Source organism: Garra rufa, chromosome 14, assembly GCF_049309525.1.
Source record: "Garra rufa chromosome 14, GarRuf1.0, whole genome shotgun sequence".
Lineage (NCBI taxonomy): Eukaryota > Metazoa > Chordata > Actinopteri > Cypriniformes > Cyprinidae > Garra > Garra rufa.
In genome coordinates, this window is record NC_133374.1 from 8,735,437 (window position 1) to 8,757,936 (window position 22,500).

Consider the following 22,500-nt stretch of genomic DNA (forward strand, 5'->3'; position numbering starts at 1 on the left):
AAAAGTCAAGGCTTTTCCGACAGCTGCCATGTTGAGCGTTGCAATATCTCCTGCTCATCTGACCTTGTTTGCCTGGAGTACAGTCTCAGACACAAACACGCTTATACAAAGACTCAAGCGCAGATGTGCATCAACACACCCCAGTTTGTCTTTGTCTCTTTTCCCTCTCTATTTCACCATGACTTTCTCTCTCGTCTCCTCTCACTCCTGCTCTCTGTGGAAGTACATTTGCCCTGAGGTGGCTCATCTCCCCTAGGCCTGGGGAACAGTGTGTGGTTTTCTGGAGCCGGGGGCAATATAGCGGTAATGGCAGTGTAGCAGCCCGTCGCTCGCTAAGCCACAGGTTTTAATAAGAACCAGCGGAGCCCGAATGGAGGGTCTCGGGCTGAGGAGGCGGGGGTCCTGACAGACTAAGCGCCCCCTGATGTGGCAGCTGAATGCCAAAACAGGCCCTCAGGGGGGACGAGTCATTCAAACTGATGGCTCCTCCTCAGACACGTCGAATTCTTATAGGGTAATACGTCGAGGACTACTCAAACCTTCCCCCTCCGCCTCTGCTGAAAAACAATCCTGCGTCCTGCTCTTTCCTACCTGTTTACAGTCACGTCCTCTCTTCTACCTTTGCTGTTTTTGTTTTGTTTGGCCCTCAGGTGATCTTTGTGAGTTACTTTTCTGTGAGTTACTTCTCAATCTGTTTTTCAAGTGTTTTAGTCCTTCCATATTTAAAAACATTAACAATTTATTTTAAAGAAATGGCTTCTTTCATGTTTCAGCAAAATATTCTGGCCCAAAGTAAGAAAAAGTAAGCATTTGCGACTTTATTTCTCATAATTCTGACCATGTATGACTGATTTTATTATTTACTTAAATAAATAGAATTTAAAAATAAATAAATAGAATATTTGTTATGTATTATTTTAAAGGTAAAATTTTTTACTACTTTAAAGGAAAAATATATTTTCTTTTATTTATTCATTTTATTCATTTCAATTATATTTATTATTATTTTTTTAATATTTTAAATTCATTACTTTAAAGGAATAATTTCATTTTTTCTTATGTTATTTTAAAGGAAAAATGTTTTGCTTTCATATTTCATCAAAATATTAAATGACTGCATTTTCTTTTTTGCTTTTATTTTATTTTTTATATAATAATAATATATAAATATATAACATTACATAATAATAATTTTTATATAATAATAATAATAATAATAATAAATATTAAAAAGTAAATAAAAAATGCAGTCAGAAAGTCTCAATTGTGAGAAATAAAATGGCAAAAAAAATAATAATACATAAAAATATATCAAATATAATATATAAAAAATTATATATATATATTTACATATAATTATATATATTTTTATTTTTGTATAAATAAAGTAAAAGTACGGTAAAATATAATGTAACTCAAAATTGTTAGAACTTACACTGAATGTTACTGTGTAGGCTAAATATGTAGTGAATGCAATTTCCTTCTAACCAAAGAGTTGGTAAATTGAGCTTGCCGGAGAAAAATGGATGCTTCATGAGTTTGACTTTGATTTTTCTTGTAAACAACCGCACACACATGCATAGTCTCTAAGCCGGTCCTCACCGGGATCATTTGTAAGTGTGGGTGATGATGATGTTGACTGTGGTAACGGCGGTTCTGTCCTTGCATTCATCTTCTCCCGCGCAAGATGATTAGATTGAGAAATATCGCTTTAGCGGGCATATTTCTGCCCTGCAAATCACCGGGAGCGGGGCCAGGGGCCTCATCCCAGCCCTGACACCCAGCCCTGAATCCCTCTCCTCAGACAGCGAGAGCGGCAGCGCGGCCTTGAGACCAAAGAGATTTGATTTGGCTCCATTTTTCCCTGCCACGCTCCTAGACACGCGCGCAACTGTGAAATACAACCTCACGGCGCGTCTGTGAGGATCGTCGTAAACAAGCCGAGTGAGCAATATTAATCCCAATCCTACTTCATAAATCAGCCGGCTTTACAGGCCCACACGCCCTCCAATACCACTGCAGAAAGACAGAATGAGAGCGAGAGACCCAGCTAAAAGCCTGCACATTAAATTACGCTTAAGGCATGCTGAAGCACGCATTTGCTTTTCAGATTTACATTGGCTGGAGGATGCCGGCGCTTACTTCGAGCACAGTAAAAATCTAATATGCACACAAACATGTTCATATAAACATATAGATCTGAAAGAAAGGAAGGGTAGGAAGAGAGTACCTTGAAAAAAAGACAGAAAGAAAAAGTGGGCAGTAATACACATGACGTCATGATTTTATATATTATATATGTAATATTGTATATTATATTATACAATTGAGGTCAAAAGTTTACACCCCCTTTCAGAATCATTAAAAATGTTAATTATTTTACCAAAATAAGAGGGATCATAAAAAATGCATGTTATTGTTTATTTAGTACTGACCTAAATAAGATTTTTAACATGTTTAAAATGTTTACATATAGTCCACAAGAGAAAATAATAGTTGAATTTATAAAAATGACCCCGCTCAAAGGTTTGAACCCTTTCCAACAATGGCTGTATGATTTTGAGATCCATCTTTTCACACTGAGGACAACTAAGGAACTCGTATGCAACTATTACAGAAGGTTCAAACGCTCACAGAAGGAAAAACCATGCATTAAGAGCCGGGGGTGAAAACTTTTGAACAGATGTGTAATTTTTTCTTATTTTGCCTAAATATCCTTTTTTTTATTTAGTGCTGCCCTTTAGAAGCTACAGAAGATAGTTACATGTTTCCCAGAAGACAAAATAAGTTAAATTAATCATTATTTTTCAATTCCAAAAGTTTTCACCCCCCAGCTCTTAATGCATTGTTTCTCCTTCTGGAGCATCAGTGGGCGTTTCAACCTTTTGTAATAGTTGCATACGAGTCCCTCAGTTGTTCTCATTGTGAAAAGATGGTTCTCGAAATCATACAGTCATTTTTGGAAATGCACAAAAATGCTGAAAAACCAAAGAATTTGTGGTACCTGAAGGATTTTTTTTTTCTGAATAACAGCTGTCAGTTTAACTGTTCAGGACAAACAAGGGACTTATCCACAACTATCTCTAAATATATTATAATGTAGTTTTATTATCTTACCAGAAATATAATACATCTTATAAGAAAGAAAGGTAAAAGAAAAGAAAAAAATAAATGGCAGAAGAAAATGAAGGAATTGGGAAATCAAGAAAGGAGGAAAAACAAGTAAGGTGGCACATAAAAGAAACGTAAAAGGTAAAAATGAGTTAAGAAAATAAAAGCGTGTAAGAAAAAACAACGTGCCATTATCAGTTTCCATCAGTTCAAGTCCTGACCAATATGCCGCCTATTCATCTTCCATGAATCATTTATTCTGTGATCGATTAAGCGTAATTGTTCAGTGCGAGCAATTTGGCAGCAGCCAATGAGGAGCTGCAGAAACAGACGTGGCTTCATTTGCTATCGTCTAATTAATGCAATAAACAAAGACTGTAACAAATGAACACATTCTCCCATCATCTCTACAGGAACTTTAGTCATGGAGATTCACAACAGTGTTCTGATGCATGTAGAGCACCTTCACAATATAAACCTGCTTGAATGTTACGTCATATAATGCATTATATTACAGTCTTGGATGTTGACTGGACAATACATAAGATAAAATGTGACCCTGGACCACAAAACCAGTCTTAAGTCGCTGGGGTATATTTGTAGCAATAGCCAAAAATACATTGCATGGGTCAAAATTTTTGATTTTTTTTTTATGCCAAAAATCATTGAGAAAGTAAAGTTCATGTTCCATGAAGATTTTTTGTAAAATTCCTACTGTAAACATATCAAAATGTAATTTTTGATTTGTAATATGCATTGTTAAGAACCTAATTTGGACAACTTTAAAGGTGATTTTCTCAGTCTTTTTGATTTTTTTGCATCCTCAGATTTCTGATTTCAAATAGATGTATCTCAGCCAAATATTGTCCTATCCTAACAAACCATACATCAATAGAAAGCTTATTTATTGAGCTTTCATATGATGTATAAATCTCAGTTTTGTCAAATTTAACCTTATGACTGGTTTTGTGGTCCAGGGTCACAAATATATTATATTATATCATATATAATTTTATAAGGTAACTGAGACATACAAGACTCTGCTTTTTTACTATTAAAAATATAGTAAAAAGGAACCCCTAATGCATTCATAGTGCTTTACAAAACAGCTTATATTTATCAAGAATAATATAGTTTATATAGGAATTGTGAACCGCTTTATAATGCATATGCAGTATATTATAATGCATATAACACAGACCTCAAAGTGTCTGTCTTAATTCAGATCTACAGAGGTAAGTGCTTATCTCTGATCTCTAGGGTGTGATACAGCTAAAGACAAGGTATCACTATTAAAAAAAATACAATTGGACGTCCTCTTTGATTAGATAGGAGACCCGTGGGATCTGGAATAGAATCTTCAAATCAATCAGCAGAACTTGACTTCCTGCAGGGGGAATCAGGTGACACTGCTGCGGCTTTAATTTAAGCTACTGAAACACCTTCAAATCTGTTGATACAGCGGCAGAGACAATGAGAAGACGTGTGGGTGTGTGGAATTAATACAGAAAAACTGGATTCGGCCTGTCAGGTGTGATAAAAGTCACCCGGATGGAAAAAAGACAGACCGATTCTTGCAATCTAGCAGGTAACTGGTGTCATTCAAACGAACCCTTACTCTCCTTTCCGCCCCCTAAAAAAACCAGAGGCCCGCCGAAGGATTCCGGAAGGGTTAGTCTAGGCTCTCCCTGGGGTAATTATTTTTACATTATTACACATGCTCATATTCCAGCCGCCCAGCTGAGGTGACAGGCAAATTTATCACTGCGGGGGTCCGTACAGGCGGCGGGGACGAAGGGGGGGGCTGACAAATGATAAAATAAAACCCCTCTCTGCTTAAATTGTTCCTGCTAATTCTTTTTGGGGGGTGAGATTTATGAGCGGCTAGCCGTCCGTGAAGGGAGATGTGCGGAGATTTGTGTGCATGCGTACAGTATGTGTGTGTGTGGTGTGTGTTTGACAGAATGCAGGGTACACAAACAGGCAGATCTCACATTTTCATCCATCAGTCACATGGGGATATCAGAGAGAGAGTTTGATGTATAAACGCACACTTGCTGTGGGTGAATGCTGTAGTTTGATCTGTTGATAACGCTGGTGCTCATGGGTAACGGAACATACAAGCATGCACTTATATTGTTTAAGAACAATATATCTATTGTTCTTAAACACTTGCTATTTTATTTTTAGATATTATAAAGTTTGTTATTATTTGGATGTAATATTTATTTAGTTTCAGTTATCTGTATTTTTAATTCGATCATAATATTATATATTATGCTCACTTAAAATAAATACATAAATACAATTATATTTCAATATAATTTATATTAAACATTCAGGCCCGGTTTCACAGACAAGGCTTAAGCCTAGTCCTAGACTAAAATGTAAGTCTGAGCTGTTTGAACTGAAAGAAACTTGCACTGACTGATCTTAAAATATATCGCTGTCTTTGTTTTGTCTCAAGATGCACACCAGTAATGTTTTTTTCTAAGCATGTTTATGAAAATTACTTAAATATCCTAATTGAACTATCTGCTAATCCTGGCTTAGTCTAAGCCCTGTCTGTGAAACCGGGCCTCCAAGTTTATCATCTGCTTTAATAGAATATAGTTCATTTAATTTCAGTTATCTATTTTAAATTAAATCAAAATATTACATATTATGTTAACTTAAAATAATTATATAAATAATATATTATATAATAATATAAATGATATACAAATTCTAAATGTATCATCTATTTTAATGTTATTTAAATAATTTAATATCAGTTTTTTAAATAAAATGAAAATATTATATATTATGTTAACTTAAAACAATTCTATAAATAAAATTATATTATAATTTATATGAAAATTCTTAGTTTATCATTTATTTTTATGTAATTTCATTCATTTAATTTTATTTATCTACATTTTTTAAATTAAATCCAAAAATTATATACAATGTTAAATTAAAATAATTCTATAAATAAAAGTATATCATAATTTATATAAAAAATCTTAGTTTATCATTTGTCATTTTAATGGAATTTAATTCATTTCATTTACCTACATTTTTTAAAATTAAATAGAAATAGTATAAATTATTTTAACTTCAAATAATTTTATAAATAAATTTATATTATAATTTATATAAAAATTCTTAGTTTATAATTTATTTTAATGTAATTTAATTCATTTAATTTCAGTTACCTACATTTTTTTAATTAAATGAAAATATTATATATTTTGGTAACTTTGGTCATTTTAATGCAATTTAATTAAATAAATTTCAAGTTATCTAAACTGTTTAAATTAAATCAAAATATTATATGATGTTAACTTAAAATTATATAAATAAAATGATATTATTGTTTGTATAAAAATTCTTAGTTTATAATATATTTTAATGCAATTTAATTAAATTAAATTCAGTTATCTAAACTGTTTAAGTTAAATCTAAATATTATATTATGTTAACTTAAATAATTATATAAATAAAATGATATTATAATTTGTATATAAATTCTTAGTTTATCATTTATTTTAATGCACTTTAATTAAATTAAATTAATTTAGGTAAATCTATTTTAATGTAATATAATTAATTTTCATCTATTTTTTAATTAATTAAAAATATGTTATTCTATCATTCTATTCTATATAGTTTATAAATAAAACATTTTTAATTAATTCAAAATACTATATATTATGTCAACTTACAATAATTCTATGAATAAAATTATAATATATGTAAAATCTTTAACAGTTTGATTATATATTGTAATGTTAGATATTATATATAATGTATAGTATAAATAAATGTGCATATATACACATACACACACACATTTACTCTATATATTTTAGATTTGAATTATTATATTGTAATATATAGCAAAATGATTTATGATAAAATATATAATATTGTCTTCATCACTGATACCAATCCCCTTGGGGTCACTGAACACCCACAAAGTGGTGAGTATCAACAATACACCTGGTTGAATTATTTATTTATATTCGAAAGAACCCTGTTTTAATGGTTATGCAAGGACTTGTTCTGCATTGATGGACTCAACTGTGACTTTTAGAAGGTTAATCAAGCTGTTGACCCATGAGAAACGCTTGTGTGTTGCCAGAACCCTCACGGAAACCTATAGGAACAACCTTTCAGTAACTCCCGTCTGCAGCGTCTCTTAAGATGAATTTCTAACAGTGCAGCGACGGCGTGAACCCTTAAAAGCGGAGTACGAGTTGGAAGACGACTGCCTTGTAGAGGATAATGGTTTTGATGACCTTCCAGGGGATGATGGACAGAATATGAATGAGGTTTGGAATTGAGGGGCTGGTCTTTGAAGGTTAAAGGCAGGTGATTGGCACAAAGATAATAACTAGCGCTGTTTTGTGGCATGCTGAGGAAAAACAAGGGGAAACGAGAGAGCGGATGACAGGAATCTTACCTCCCGTTGCTCATCAAGCCTCCATCAACACGCTGGAACGTCACTGGGGTCAGAAAGAGGGGAGAAAACAAAGAGAGAGAGAGAGAGAAAGAGACTGAGTCATCATAGCAAAATCAATCTATTATGCATCATAGCTCACAATGTTTTAAATTAAACAGCTGGAACTGATTAAGAAATGAAGAAGTATTCATATATACGTGTCACTGTAATCTTTCACGAGTGACTGAACTGTTTAGAGCACACAGAAAATGAACATGCAGAATGAATTTAGCAAATTAAAGCATCTTCCTATTTTCTCTGGGTTTTACCTCAGCATCTTGCTCAAATAAACGGGTTTGATTAGGGATGTGCCCGAACCGTCAATCCGTTTTCAGAAAGGAATGGAATATTCTACAGACTCACTAAATTGACACTAGCCGCTAGCTAGCATTAGCATCTTACAGTACAGTTCATAACATTTCACTTACCACATAAACGGAGTAAGAAGAGATGACTGATAAAATGATGGCGAATGATTTGCAAATCCTGACTCACATATTTTGCTTATTATTTCAGCTGAAAATGGTCAATTATTTTCATGTTTTAGCCTGTACTAATTGACCGGCACGGGAAAACATTTGGAGTACTATAGACTGCCAAAAGGTATAGCAAATCATGGAGAAGAGTGCAAAAAACTGGAACAAAAGGCGTTTGTGGTTGGCCAAACTGAACCAGGATTTCCAGGGCAAGAATCTTGAGAACATTTGTGTTTGTTGTTATCATTTCCAGTCAGGTATAGGTGACTTATTAATATCTTAATTAATACTACTTGTACGTATATTTACCACCTATTAACTGTAGTTTGTACTAAGTCCTTCTCTATAGAGGGATTGCACTTACGTCATGCGTGGCCATATTGGAGATACTCAGATGTAAACAACAGCATGGATTGCACAGTTAATGTACTACTAAATACATTGTTGTGCTAATTTATGTTGTCTAAACCACAGAAAAAGGTGTGGAAGCTGCTAATTATACAGAGAATGATTTAGTAATCAGGAAAGTGTACATTTAAATAAAGTTAATAGGTGGTAAAGAAATTAAGAAGTTAGCCTAATATTTCACCTACCTGACTGGAAATGATAATATTGATAAGATCTTCTCCATGATTTGTTATAACATTTGGCAGTTTATAGTACTCCAAATGTCATGTTTTTGCCCAAAATATGACAATAATTGACCATTTTCAGCAGCAATAATCAGGAAAATTAGTGAGTTCTGTTCGGTTCAGAGGCATTGTTTACGTTCAGTGCACCAATATGGCCAATTGATTGCGTTGTGAAAACACTCATATGATTTAGCAGCTTTCACACATTTTCCCCATGTTTAGACAGCATAAATTAGCAGAAGAACGTATTTAATATTACATTAACTGTGTAATCGATGCTGTTGTTTATATCTGAGTATCGCAAATATGGTCACACATCCACGTAACTGACCCAGGTAACTTATTATGAAAACACTTTCGTTACATGGGATTCAAAGTGCCTTCAAACTATTTTCTATTCTATTCTATTTTATACTTCTATTGTGTTCCACAGATGCATACATATTTGGAATGACATGAAGGTGAGTAAAAGAATGTCCAAGCATGCACACTTATTTAACAAACACCACATGAGCTAATCCAGAGTGACTTCTGGTCCGTTTACACACCCTGCAGAGAATCTGAATTAGATCTGTGACATTTTCTCTCGACTGTTAACAATCCATCACCTCCTCTGTCAAACAGACAGTCCAAACATGAAACTTGATGAACACTAACCCACGTCCGTCTCTCCTCCGGGCCGGCTGTTTGTTGGCTTTATTTGCATTCGCTGCTAATTCCAGAATCTGGCATTTCAGTAAATTGAGAACAAACACCGAAGGTATTTTCTCTCCCCAAGGGACTCGTTTTATGTGGCGCTATGTGTGTGTGCGGGTCTGTTAAGTGCCTATCTACAATAGGACACATTGCCGGTGCTTTGAAGTGGCCCGTAGACTGGCGCTGGTCTCGGCTTTAGGCTGAGCTCCAGATAAGCACTCTCTCCAATATGAAAACTGATTACTCCTCTTTAATAAGCATTTACTGCGGCACGACAAAATCGCCTGTATAAAAATTCCATCAAATCCTTCCTTCCCGTCCAAGCGCGACTTGATTTAGCCTCGCGGCGGTGACAGGTTTAAAGGAGGAAAGTGGGTGTTTGTGTGAACAGGTGTTTTCGCTTTTACCTCTTACACCCAACAGCCTCAATGCAAACATTTCTTTCATTTTAAAATCGCCTGTCTTTCTATGTTCTATAAACACTGAAACGTTCGCATGATTTGCAGGGAACTGTGATAATAAGGCGAAGACAATTTGGCTCCAGGAAATTCTGAACATTCCCTCACTACCATGGGCCGCTGCCTTTGCGAGCGTGACGCATATGGGGTCTGGCATGCCGGTAATACGTCTGAACGCCACACTTATCTGGGAGCAAGAAACCAAGAAAGATGTGGACCCCTGGGAGCCGGCAACCTTGAAGCCCACTGAAGCAGTGGTGAGGAGAGACCACTGGAGTGCATTAAAACCAAGTCGAGGGGCTAAGACTCGGACACCTGACGGCTACGGTCTTATCTTAGAGAAAAGTGGAGTGCGGCGGTGTCCGCTTTTGCAGAGGGTCTGATTTCATCGGTAATGAAGTTCGGAGCGAAACCCTCCTACACGATAAAAGCACACCTCAACTCGTGCACAATCCCCGAGAGACGTGGAGGGAACCTGGGCTAGCTGAGTGATTTTTTTTCTCGTTTTGCTTTTTTGTGTTATCAATTCACAGTGTGATTGTGGCCGACCGTGTGACTGGATCAGGTCATCACTGGTTAACCTCTGGTAGGCCTGTGAATCTCCTATATATCACGAAACTTGCGGACAAACCAACCATTGAATTACAAACATTTCTCTGCTATTGTGAACATAAAGTGGAAAATCAATGGCAGCGTGACCATATTTCAGAATGGGATGATATTTGATGGACACAAAGTCATGAGATTGGTGGCAATACGGTTGTGTTTGGAATGGCATACTATACGATTTTCTGCAGAATATAGTATGAATACTATATTTACTAAAAGGTACAACAATACATGCTTCACTAGGTACAATATCTTACAATGCAATGCACCCAGTCGTCTAATATCTAATATCAACCATTTCTTTGTTGCTTACAAAATGCTGCCAAATGTTACAATTTAATTACGTTTATTGTTGTATTTTACTTATTATTTATTCAAAATTATACATGAAAATAATTTAGCATACTACTAAATAATAAAAAAGCACATAAAATTACTACAAATTTAACAAATTAAAATGCAAACTGAAAATATAAAAATAAAAATGAATTTAAATTTTAGAAAGACTAACGGAATGCAAAAAAAAAAAAAAAAACACTGATTAAGCTGACTTTTAACACTATAACAGAATATAAATGATCATACAAAAACACTAATGAAACTTATTTTTAAAAACAGCCAGCATACTAAATAGTATTCAGCAAGCTAGTATTAAATTCCGAACAAATCCTATTTTTTAAACTCAGAGCTGTGTCCGTAATTTCTATACTGGTTAAACAGAACATATAGATGTGTACAGTATATCACTGGAGGGAAACTAGAAAACCTTCAGAAAACATGTTGACAACCTCGTATGGAGGGAACAATTGATTCCCACATGTAAGTTTGTTCAAGCGGTTAATAACAAAGAAGGAATGAATCAAAGAGCGGAGAACTCGGGTAGAGAACAAAAACAATTCACAACACCTGCACAAACAAAAAAGTCAGAAAGAGAGAACAGGAGAATAAAAGGAGGATAAAGATGAGATGGAAAAAACCACATGAGAAGATCAGCACAGGTGACCACCACTGAAAAAAAAACCCGTAGAAACCTGAAGTAAAGGACAAAGAAACACGAATAGAGAACTGCAGGATCTTGCAGCCCACAGATCTTCCACCTGACTCTGTTAGCATTTATTAGTTTGACCTTGAATGTTATTCTGTACTTGTAAAAAAACATTTTTGGTGAACCTTTTCTGTCCATAATTTGAGTTTGAGACACTTACAGCCAGATTTACTGCCTATATTGTGCTTGAAAAGTCAGGTGTGCATCATCTGAAGACTTGCAAGCTTGAATCATGGGAAGGGATACTTGATTGTGTGAAGGAAAGTAAGATAAATGCAGGAAGAAGGGATGGGGGTTTCGAAAAGACGGGACAAATGAACAGTACCTGCAGGGGTGAAGGTGAACGACTGAACTGCAAAAACAAGAAGACAGAGAAGAGTGTGTGTTAAAAAGCCTGCAGTGCTCAGTCGGGCTTTGGAAGGTTTGTGTGTTTCTGTGCATGTGCATGATTATTCGCATGCATACTGGAGTGCGTTCAAAGGTTTGCATTATACCATCAGAGTCAAGACAGCAAGACAGCAGCCAAAGGAATGAGACAGTCTAACACAGAAGACACACAAACACACTTAAAATAAAGTGTAAAAACAAAAGAGTGTGTGTTTCAGTGGTGGGCGGTGCTTTTAAATAGTAGGGAAGCACAGGTACTGTAACACTTATCAATGGTAAAATGTCTACTTTAGTTTTTATTTTATATCTGCAATGCTTCTAAGTACTACTAAAGAGTGAAAGTACTTATAAAATAATAAATAATCATTTATATTTGTGTTTTTACTGAACCGGCATGTTGTGTTCTGGTCATTTTGACCTGGAGAGGATTTTCTTTTTCGATAATGTGTGAACATTAAGTGAACATTGCTAAAATTATCCACAAATACTGCTTTTTCACTTAAAAACTGAGGTGCATAAGCTCAAATCAATGAAACATACAAGCAGTCGGTTCCAAAAAGAAATACAAAACCTGTCCTAATTGAAAGAAAACACGTTGATATAGAGATTGAATCCAAGATTTGGTGATTATATAGCGTAATGAGAGACTCAAAGCAGTTTTTAAAAGGGGAACACACTATATTAGGTAAAGGTTAATGAAAATATCACTTTTTCAATTATTGGCCATATGCGGCAAAGTCCTGTCCATCTGAGAGGTTGAACAAATTATCATATAGCAAAGCTGGGACAAAAAAAACTGATTGAAACCCCAATATGCTCCATAAGAAAGCTTTGATAATACAAATAAGGACCCAAAATGGCACTTTAAAGTCTCTTATCTAATGAATATCACTCTTTGGTTTATCAAAAATAAATAGCACTGGAATCTGCCATTGATTTCCAGTAAAGCTTTAAGACTTACTTTGCTAAAGTACTAACATTATTTGTGACCCTGGACCACAAAACCAGTCATAAGGGTCAATTTATTTGAGACTGAGATTTATACGTTATCGGAAATCTTGTAAGTAAGTTTTACATTGATGTATGGTTTGTTAGGATAGGACAATATCTAAATCTATAACTAAATCTGGAATCTGAGGGTGCAAAAAAATTTAAATATTGAGAAAATCGCCTTTAAAGTTGTCCAAATGAAGTGCTTAGCAATGCATATTACTAATCAAAATTGAGTTTTGGTATATTTACGGTAGGAAATTTACAAAATATCTTCATGGAACATGATCTTTACTTAATATCCTAATGATTTTTGGCATAAATATCTGTACAGTGCCTAAAAGGTTCAGGAAATGACGCATGCCGGACTCAAACTCAAATTGCTAGCATAAGCACCATGTCTCAGTATTTCAACGCAGCTATGACTCATTTACTTCACAGTAAAAGTATATAAACATCCTTAAAACAAGATAAAAGTACTTGTTTTCAGAGACTACATGGAAAAATTGTTTAACATATTGGTTTCAAAAAGTCGTCTTACATATATGTAACCCTGGACCACAAAACCAGTCATAAGGGTCTTTTTTATATATAAAATAAGCTTTCAATTGATGTATGGTTTGTTAGGATAGGACAATATTTGGCTGAGATACAACTATTTGAACATCTAGAAAAATATCAAAATATTGAGAATATCACAAATGAAGTTCTTAGCAACATGATCTTTACTTAACATCCTAATGATTTTTGCCATTAAAGAAAAATGTATAATTTTGACCCATACAATGTATTGTTGGCTATTGCTACAAATATACCTTACAACTGGTTTTGTGCAATTATTGATGCATTTTTATTGCATTATAGGGGAAGTTGTGCTTCCCGTGCCATCTGAAAACATTCGCCACTGTTTTTGTGTAGCTGCAAGCGGATTTCGTCTCTACCTGCGTAGTTGCTGAGACCCTTTCTCTTCTTTCTCCTCCAGTAGAGCCAGATGCTGAAGCCCATCAGAATAACCCAGCAGGCCCCTCCGATGCCCGCGATGAAGGCCGGCTGCTTCACCACGTCTGTGATCTGCTCCGTGATACTGTTGTTCCTGCTCATGATCACATCCCGGAAGTCTTTACCTACACAGTTACACACATACACACACTGCTATTTAGTAACCTGAAAATCATAGGTGAGTTTCGAAATTAGTTTAATAGCACGAGAAAAACACTTGTGCTCCAGTGAACATCAGCACGGAATTTAATCAACTCAACTAGAGCGTTAAAAGCTCATCACCTTGATCTTTAGCGTTACTTCAGTGAACAGAACAGAAAAAATAAATAAAATAATCACAAAATGTCGTATAAATAACACAACACAGTTTTTACAGCACATATAATTTCCTTAATGAGATATTTCAGTATTTATCAGAATGAATGTAAGATAAGACTTCATTATTATCCTTTAAGATTTGAACGATGGATTCATGTTAGACTATATCATTGCTTAATATTGCCTAACTCTGCTCACATGACCCACCTCTATGGAAGTTTGTTTCCGCCACTGAATGAAATACAAAAAAGGTAACTACGACTTTTTATTTCACAATTCTGACTTTTTTTCTCACAATTGCAAGTTTACATCTTGCAATTCTGACATTTTTCTAAGAACTGTGAAATATAAACTCGAAATTACAAGTTATATAGTAAAAAAAGTGAGATAAACAATTGTGAGAAAAAAGTCAGAATTGCGAGAATTGCAATTAAGTCAGAATTGTGATATTTAAAATATAACTCGCTACTGCTTATAGTTTATATCTCACAATTCTGACTTTATAACTCATAATTACAAGTTTACACCACGCATTTCTGAGAAAAAAGTCAGAATTGCGAGAAATAAATTGCATTCGCGAAAAAAAGTGAGAAATGCAAGTTTATATCTGGCGATTGTGAATTTTAGCAAGATTTGCGGGATAAAATCTTGCAATTAAGAGTTATAAAGTCAGAATTGCAAGGTATAAACTTGCATTTGCAAGAAAAAGTCAGAATTCAGTAAGTCACAATTGAGTTGATAAAGTCTGAATTGTGAGAACTGCGAGTGAATTGTGATATTTAAATTTGCAACTCACAACTGCAAGTTTATATCTCACAATTCTGAGAAAAAATGTCAGAATTGCAAGTTTATATCATGCAATTCTGACTTTATAACTGATAATTTCGAGTTTATATCACGCAAATCTGACTAAAATTTGCAATTGCAAGTTTATATTTTACAATTCTGAGACAAAAAGTCAGAATTGTGAGATGAAAGGTCGCAATACATTTTTTTTTCATGTAATGGTGAAAATGGGCTTCCATACACTTCTAAAAATATAATCAAAAAAATTTAACTAAACACAAAATGTTGTATAAATAACACAAAACAGTATTTACAGCACATTTAATTTCCTTAATTTTATATTAATTCAATATTCATCTGTAATAATGTAAGATGAGACTTTTATATTACCTAACCCCACCCGCATGTCCCATCTCAGTGTAAAAAAAAAGTCAGTTCAGAGGCAGAGAAAGTTGTGCAAATGTTATAAAATCAAAGGTTTTTTCCCTTTTGAAGTGATGAGCACATGAATTATTTACAGTAATGCTAAGGTTATTTATTAAAGCTAAAAAAGATCTATTTTGATGTTTTCTTGTAGCCTTTTTTACTTCAAAAGATGGTAGGACACACACATACACACAAACGGCAGTCTTGATAAATAGTCTATCAGCCCCTGGCTGTGCGTGAAGATGGATAGTGAGCTTGACATTTGGGAATAAGGGCATGTCACCGGCCAAATCATCACTTATGGGTCAAACCAGTCACAACCTGCTACAACTCACATAACTCACACTGTAAACACCCAAAGACCTGCAGAAAAAAAATCTGCAGCCCTGACCGTGAGATTTAATTTTGATTCTGGTGACCCGGCTCAAAACCATCCAACAAATAGTGAGCTTTTAAGATATTTCAGAGCATCACAGATAAAGAGTAAATGCAATGTGACAGTAAAGGTTATCCAAACCAAAAGATGTCCCGTACCAATAATGATAGTTTGTGGTTCGCTCTTCACCCCCACCCCAGCGCTGGTGCTGGCCGCCACCTCCACCCGATACTGGACCCCCGCCTGGAGACCCCCCACCACCACTGAACGGATGGCTGCGTCCACAGTCTTATTTACATGGAAACGGGTCTCGTTCCCTAAACACCAGATCTGAGAGAAAGAGAAATAGAAAATAGCAAATTGTCTGTAAAAAGTCATTTTTAATGATTGGGCTTCATTAACGAAAACGATTTTTGTGTAAATTACTCGTAAAACCATTTTATGTAAATTGCATTCAATTCAGTACAGTAATTTATGTATGAAGGGATTTCAGACAATTTATAGAGAAATTTGTTCTGCTTGTGTTTCACAAATGAGGCAAAAGTAAATAACGTAAACAGTCATCTAGTATGGGCTTCTGTTCAAAACTACTTATTGTACACTTATTGTTTATTAAGTTTAGCCCCTTGAAACAACCTCAAATATATTAAATGCTTATAAAAAATAAAAATGGCCTTATGTGGGACTCAAACCTGCAACTTTTTAGTTACTAGTGCAAATATAATATAATATAATATAATATAATATAATATAATATAATAAATATAATAAATATAATAAATATAATTAATATAATATAATATAATATAATATAATATAATATAATATAATATAATATAATATAATATAATATAATATAATATAATATAATTAATGTAATTAAAAAAAATTCTGAGAATTGAGAGTGCAGGTTTATTTGGATTTTTTTCACTATAAATATTACAGTAATTAGGAAATAAATAATAATTGCACAGAAAATTAAAATCATCCTCTTTAAAATAACCAAAAATACAATAATATAATATAATATAATATAATATAATATAATATAGTTTATTATTTCCTATTTCCTTAATACTGTAAAAATTACAGTAATCTTTAAAATAATCAGAAAAAAGTAATAATAAAATATAATTAATATTTGATTTTCAGAACTGAGGGTGCAAGTTTATTTGATTTGTTCCTTAATACTGTAAATATTACAGTAACTGAATAATAATAATTGACCAGAAAATCTAAATCTTTCTGTTCATAATAATCAGAAAAAGTACTAATATAATATAATTTAATATAATAAATGTAATATATTTGATTCACAGAATTGAGAATACAAGTTTATTTGTTTTGTTTTTCCCTGTAACACTAAATATAACAGCAATTAAGTGAAAAAAAAAAAAAAAAAAAAAAAAAAAAATATATATATATATATATATATATATATATATATATATATATATTCAATTTTCAGAATTAAGAGCGGAAGTTTATTACATTTTTTTCCTTAATACTGTAAATATTACAGTAATTGAGTAATAATAATTGCACAGAAAATAAACTCTTTATCTTTAAAATAACCAGAAAACAAATCAAATAAAATATTTAATTTTCAGAATTGAGAATGGAAGTTTATTTGATGTTTTTCCTTAATAATGTAAATATTACAGTAATTGAGTAATAATAATTGCACAGAAAATAAACTCTTTATCTTTAAAATAACCAGAAAACAAATCAAATAAAATATTTAATTTTCAGAATTGAGAATGGAAGTTTATTTTTTCTCTTAATACTGTAAATATTACAGTAATTGAGTTATAATAAATGCACAGAAAATCAAAATCTTTTTCTTTAAAATAATCAGAAAGTTATAATACAATATAATTGATTCTCAGAATTTTTATATATATATTTTTAATTAAATAATAAAAGAAATAAATAGTAATTGTACAGAAAATTTAAATTTTCCACCTTATACCTTATAAAAATAACATTAAAAAAACTTGATTTTCAGAATTGAGAGCGCAAGTCTATTTGATTCTTTCCATAATACTGTAAATATTACAATAAGTAATTGTACATGAAATTTACATTTTTCTTCTTTAACAATAAAAAATAATACATAATATAATTATAATATAATATAATACTGAAATATTTTTCTCAGAATTAAGAGTGCAAGTCTATTTGGATATTTATCGCTGCATTTAGCCACATTGGATCAAGTTGCACGTGTTTGCTGGTATTTCTGATGGAGTCACATGGCCTCTACCTTATATTCCTGGATGATGCCGTTCTGATGTTCAGCAGGAGGAGGATCCCAGGAGATACTGATGGATGTGCTGTTCTGATTGCCAACCGTGAGGACCGTCACCTGCTGAGGAGGAGCACTGGGCGCTGCGATACAGAGAGAGAAACAGAAACACAGAGTTATTCCTCCATGTCTTCCAAGATGCTCTTGTACACGGTTTTCATTCTGTACTTTCCAGAAGAAAAGATTTGCAGCTACAGCTGCCTCTGATTGTTTGGCAAGGACTTATGTACATCGCCCAACACTCATGCCACGACACTCTCTCTTCTGTTTCCTCCGAAAGAGTCTGCAGCATTAGCATTAAGCACTCAATGTGTGTGTTGAGCTTTAGGACGCAAGACAGGTGGCCACGGGTGCACAAGTTCATTAGATGGGGATTTTCTTCCGCCTGACACTGACGCTTCTTCACATTTCACAGTGATTTCACATCCTGTCTCTGAAAGGAGGGATTTACTGGAAAAATACATTTAGTGAGAGACAATGAGATGGTGAGCCATCCAAACAACTCGGCTTTCTTAGCTAATCGCTCTGACAGGCATGTATCACTGAATGAGAAAGAGTAAAGAAAGAGCGCTGGGTGAATACATCGATTGAAGGAGGCCAGTTGCGAATCCAAGACACTGTTTGAGTCTGAAATGTAGAAGTCGAGACCCCGGACCTCTGTTTTATTAACCCCATCAGAGGCACTCTGACGGAGACAAGGAAAGCGAATGAAATACATAATGGAGGTCTGTAGTTGGAAAATAACATTTTTATAAAAATGTTTTTCTCATTTCTGTGGCAACCCGAGGTGCGGCGACACAGCAGAATACTGACAGCTCAATTACGGTAAACTCGGCTCGCTCGCTCTCTTTCGCTTCCCTGCACTCTGACCTCCACGTAAATGGCACATATCCCAAAGCTACACTCATCCCTCACATGGGGTGGCCCGTTTTAACCCCAAAGGCCTGACGGGACAAACGGCAGCTCGCCTTCATCAAACATCTGCAGCTGAACGGAAAATAACAGAGCAGTCGGCCGCTGAATGAACTCGCAGGTGAGCAAATCGCTCCCATAACAATACAGCCAATGTCATTCAGAGGGAAAGCTTATCATTATGCACATCGGGAAATTCACAATTTTGTTCTTTAGTACTGAATAATGTGTGTGTGTGTGTGTTTTCTCAGAAATAAAAGTGCAATTTGATTTGGATTTTTACCCCAATACTGTAACTATTGCAGAAATTAAGTGATCATTTAAAATAAACTATTATAAAAACTGTTTTTTTTAATGTTATTATTATTTTTTACTCTTTCCGAATAAAGAGTGCCATTTGGATTTTTACCATAACACTGTAAATTCATGTGTTTCTTCTTTAATACTGAAAAACATTCATATAATATAATATAATATAATATAATATAATATAATATAATATAATATAATATAATATAATATAATATAATATAATATAATATAATAGTAAGTTTATTTGGAATTTTCCTTATTTATTTATTTAAATATTTTTATGTAACATTAATTTTACAATTTTTATTTGTAAGGTAATATTTGTTATATTTTACTAGGTTTATTTATTTATTTATTTCACTCATGCAAGCTAAATTATATAAATTAATTGTTATTTACTTATTTATTAAAAAAAGATACATTTTTAAAAATACATATTTTTATTTGTAGTTAACATTTTTATGTAAAAAATAATTTTACAATTTGTAAGGTAAGATTTGGTTTATTTTTATTTTTTTATCTTTTACAGTTTTTATCTGTAAGGTAAAATTGGTTTTTTTTTTTTTTTTACCAGGTTCATTTATGTATTAATTAAAAAATAATTTGATGTAAAATTTATTTTACAATTTCTATTTCCTTAATATTGTAAATATTTTAATTATGAAGTAATAATTGTACAGAACATTCAAAATATTTTTCTTTATTACTATTATTATTAAAAAAATGTATAATAATTATTTATAAATTCTTTATAAAAAAACAAACAAAAAAAACAAATAAAATCCCTCCTATATATTTTATAACAAAATATAATATAATATAATATTCTCAGAATTAAATCAGTAAGTTGATTTGGATTTTTTCTTAATACTGTAAATATTTCAGTATTTATGTAATAATTGTACAGATTTTTCTTCTTTATAACAAAATAAATAAATAAAATGAAATAAATTAAATGAACAAAATCCCTATTTCAGTCCTTAATTAGTATTTGTCTTCTTTATTACAAAAAATAAAATAAAATAAAATAAAATAAATGAACAAAATACCTCCTATTTCCATCCCTAATTAGTTTTTTTTTTATATATATAATATATAATATGTTTTTTTTCTTTAGAATTAAGAGTGCAGCTTGATCTGGATTTAACACTGTAAAAATTACAGACATCTTTTTACAGAAAAATCATATTTTTCTTTTTTATACTGAAAAATATTTATAATATGTTACATAAAATAATATAATATAATATTCTCAGAAGTAAGTAAGCAAGTTGATTTAGATTTTTTCTTAATACTATAAATATTTTTAGTAATTATGTAACAATTGTACAGAAAATAAAAAAATAATACTATTTTTAAATATAAAATGTGTTTCCCCAGAATTAAAAGTGCAACTTGATCTGGATTTAACACTGTAAATATTACAAAAATCTTCTCACAGAAAATTCACATTTTTCTTCTTTAATACTGAAAAACAATATAAGCGTAACTCGGCGCGTTGCAGGTGACAAAATCCTTCCTATAACAATGCAGCCAATGTCATTCAAAGTTAATGCCGCAAATCATTTAGGAGCTTATCATTATGCACATTTGAGCCAAACAATACATATTTCTCATTTGGGGAGCGATGGCGCAGGCGATGCTAATAGCGCCATTAGCGGCGTGATGTATAGCCAGCGAGGATGTGACCTCTGTTTCACTGCCGCTACAGTAGCCCGCAGGCGAAAGCTGATGAAAAAACACTGTGTGATGTTAAACCAAGCTAATATTGAGACCCCAGGCAGAAAAGCGGCAGCGCTTTAGCTTATAGAATGTGAAGAAATGCTACAATGCTTTAGCATGCCACTAATCAATGTGCGATAACGACCCTGGGGAAAAAACTCCCATTGAGAAGCTGATTATTAACCATAAAATGGATTAAGAACACAGAGGAGTTTCTGAAAGGGTTTCACCTTTTCAACCTCTATTTTCAAAAAACACTACTATTGCAGCTAATAATAAAATATGTTTTTTAAAGAAAGAGCTAAAGCTAGTCTTGTATAGATAGTCAAATCTTCAGTGTTGATATTATATAAGTAAAGGAGCCATTAAAAAAAATTATAATAACAATAATAATAAAAATCTGTTTCTGGTTTCTGTATTTCCATTAGACAACCACCAGTCTTTACCTAGCAGTCAAAATGAACTTTTTGCATATAGAAAATTTACTATGATGAAAATATTTGAAATATAAAAAAACTTAAATAAATGTAACTGTATCTGGAAAAAAAGGACTTGTTTGGGTCAAAAATAATTTGATGTAAAATAATTTTAACATTTTTATTTGTAAGGTAAAATTTGATACATTTAAAATTTTACCAGGGTTGTTTGTTTGCTTTTTTAATTTATTTATTTACAAATATGTTCTGTGAAATTAATTTGTTAAATTTTATTTAAAAAACATAATTTTTATTTGTAAGGTAAGGTTTGGGTTTTACATTAAATTTTATGAGGTTATTTATTGATTTATTTTAATGTGAAATTAATTTTACATTTTTTATTCGAAAGGTACAATTTTTACAATTTTACCAGGTTTATTTGTTTGCTTGTTTATTTATTTGTTTACAAATATTTTTATGCAAAATGAATTTTACAATTTTTATTTGTAAAGTAAATATAATTAAAAAAATGAATTAAATGAAATATTATTTATTTATATATTTTTGAATGAATATAAAATTGTAAATTAATTTTACATAAAAAAATAATATGAAATAACAATAATAAATAAACAAATACATAAACTAATTTTACTTACAATTAAATATAAATTAATTAATTTGACTACTATTTACAATTTAAGGTACGATTTGTTTAATTATTTATTACAAATAATTTAATGTACAATTATTATTATTTTTTAATTTGTAAGGTACAACTTGGTAAATTTTTCAAGGTTTATTAATTAATTTATTTCACTCATAAAAGCTAACAATCATGAAAGCTAACAATATATAATAATAATAATTAAAAAAAACTATGTATATTTATATATTTCTGAATGAATTTGAAATTGTAAATTAATTTGATATCAAATAAAATAAATAAATAAATAAATTATATTAAATAAATAAATACATTTTAATTGACAATGAAATTTGAATGAATTATTTAGATTTACAGTATTATTGTGG

General features: G+C 32.2%; 1 protein-coding gene across 5 annotated transcripts in view; it reads right to left on the reverse strand.

Moving 5' to 3' along the window:
- The window catches only part of robo2 (roundabout, axon guidance receptor, homolog 2 (Drosophila)), a 67,245-nt gene that overhangs the window by 34,336 nt on the left and 10,409 nt on the right, over positions 1–22,500 (reverse strand). For 3 of the 5 annotated variants that reach the window (XM_073817302.1, XM_073817305.1, XM_073817300.1), the window contains exons 7-11: positions 18,062–18,186; positions 15,954–16,125; positions 13,832–14,014; positions 11,839–11,865; positions 7,559–7,601 (exon numbers count right to left, since the gene is read on the reverse strand). In XM_073817302.1, the coding sequence (XP_073673403.1) occupies positions 7,559–7,601; positions 11,839–11,865; positions 13,832–14,014; positions 15,954–16,125; positions 18,062–18,186 (550 nt within the window). The remainder of the gene's footprint in view (positions 1–7,558; positions 7,602–11,838; positions 11,866–13,831; positions 14,015–15,953; positions 16,126–18,061; positions 18,187–22,500) is intronic. The other 2 variants (XM_073817303.1, XM_073817301.1) reach the window with 1 other exon arrangement.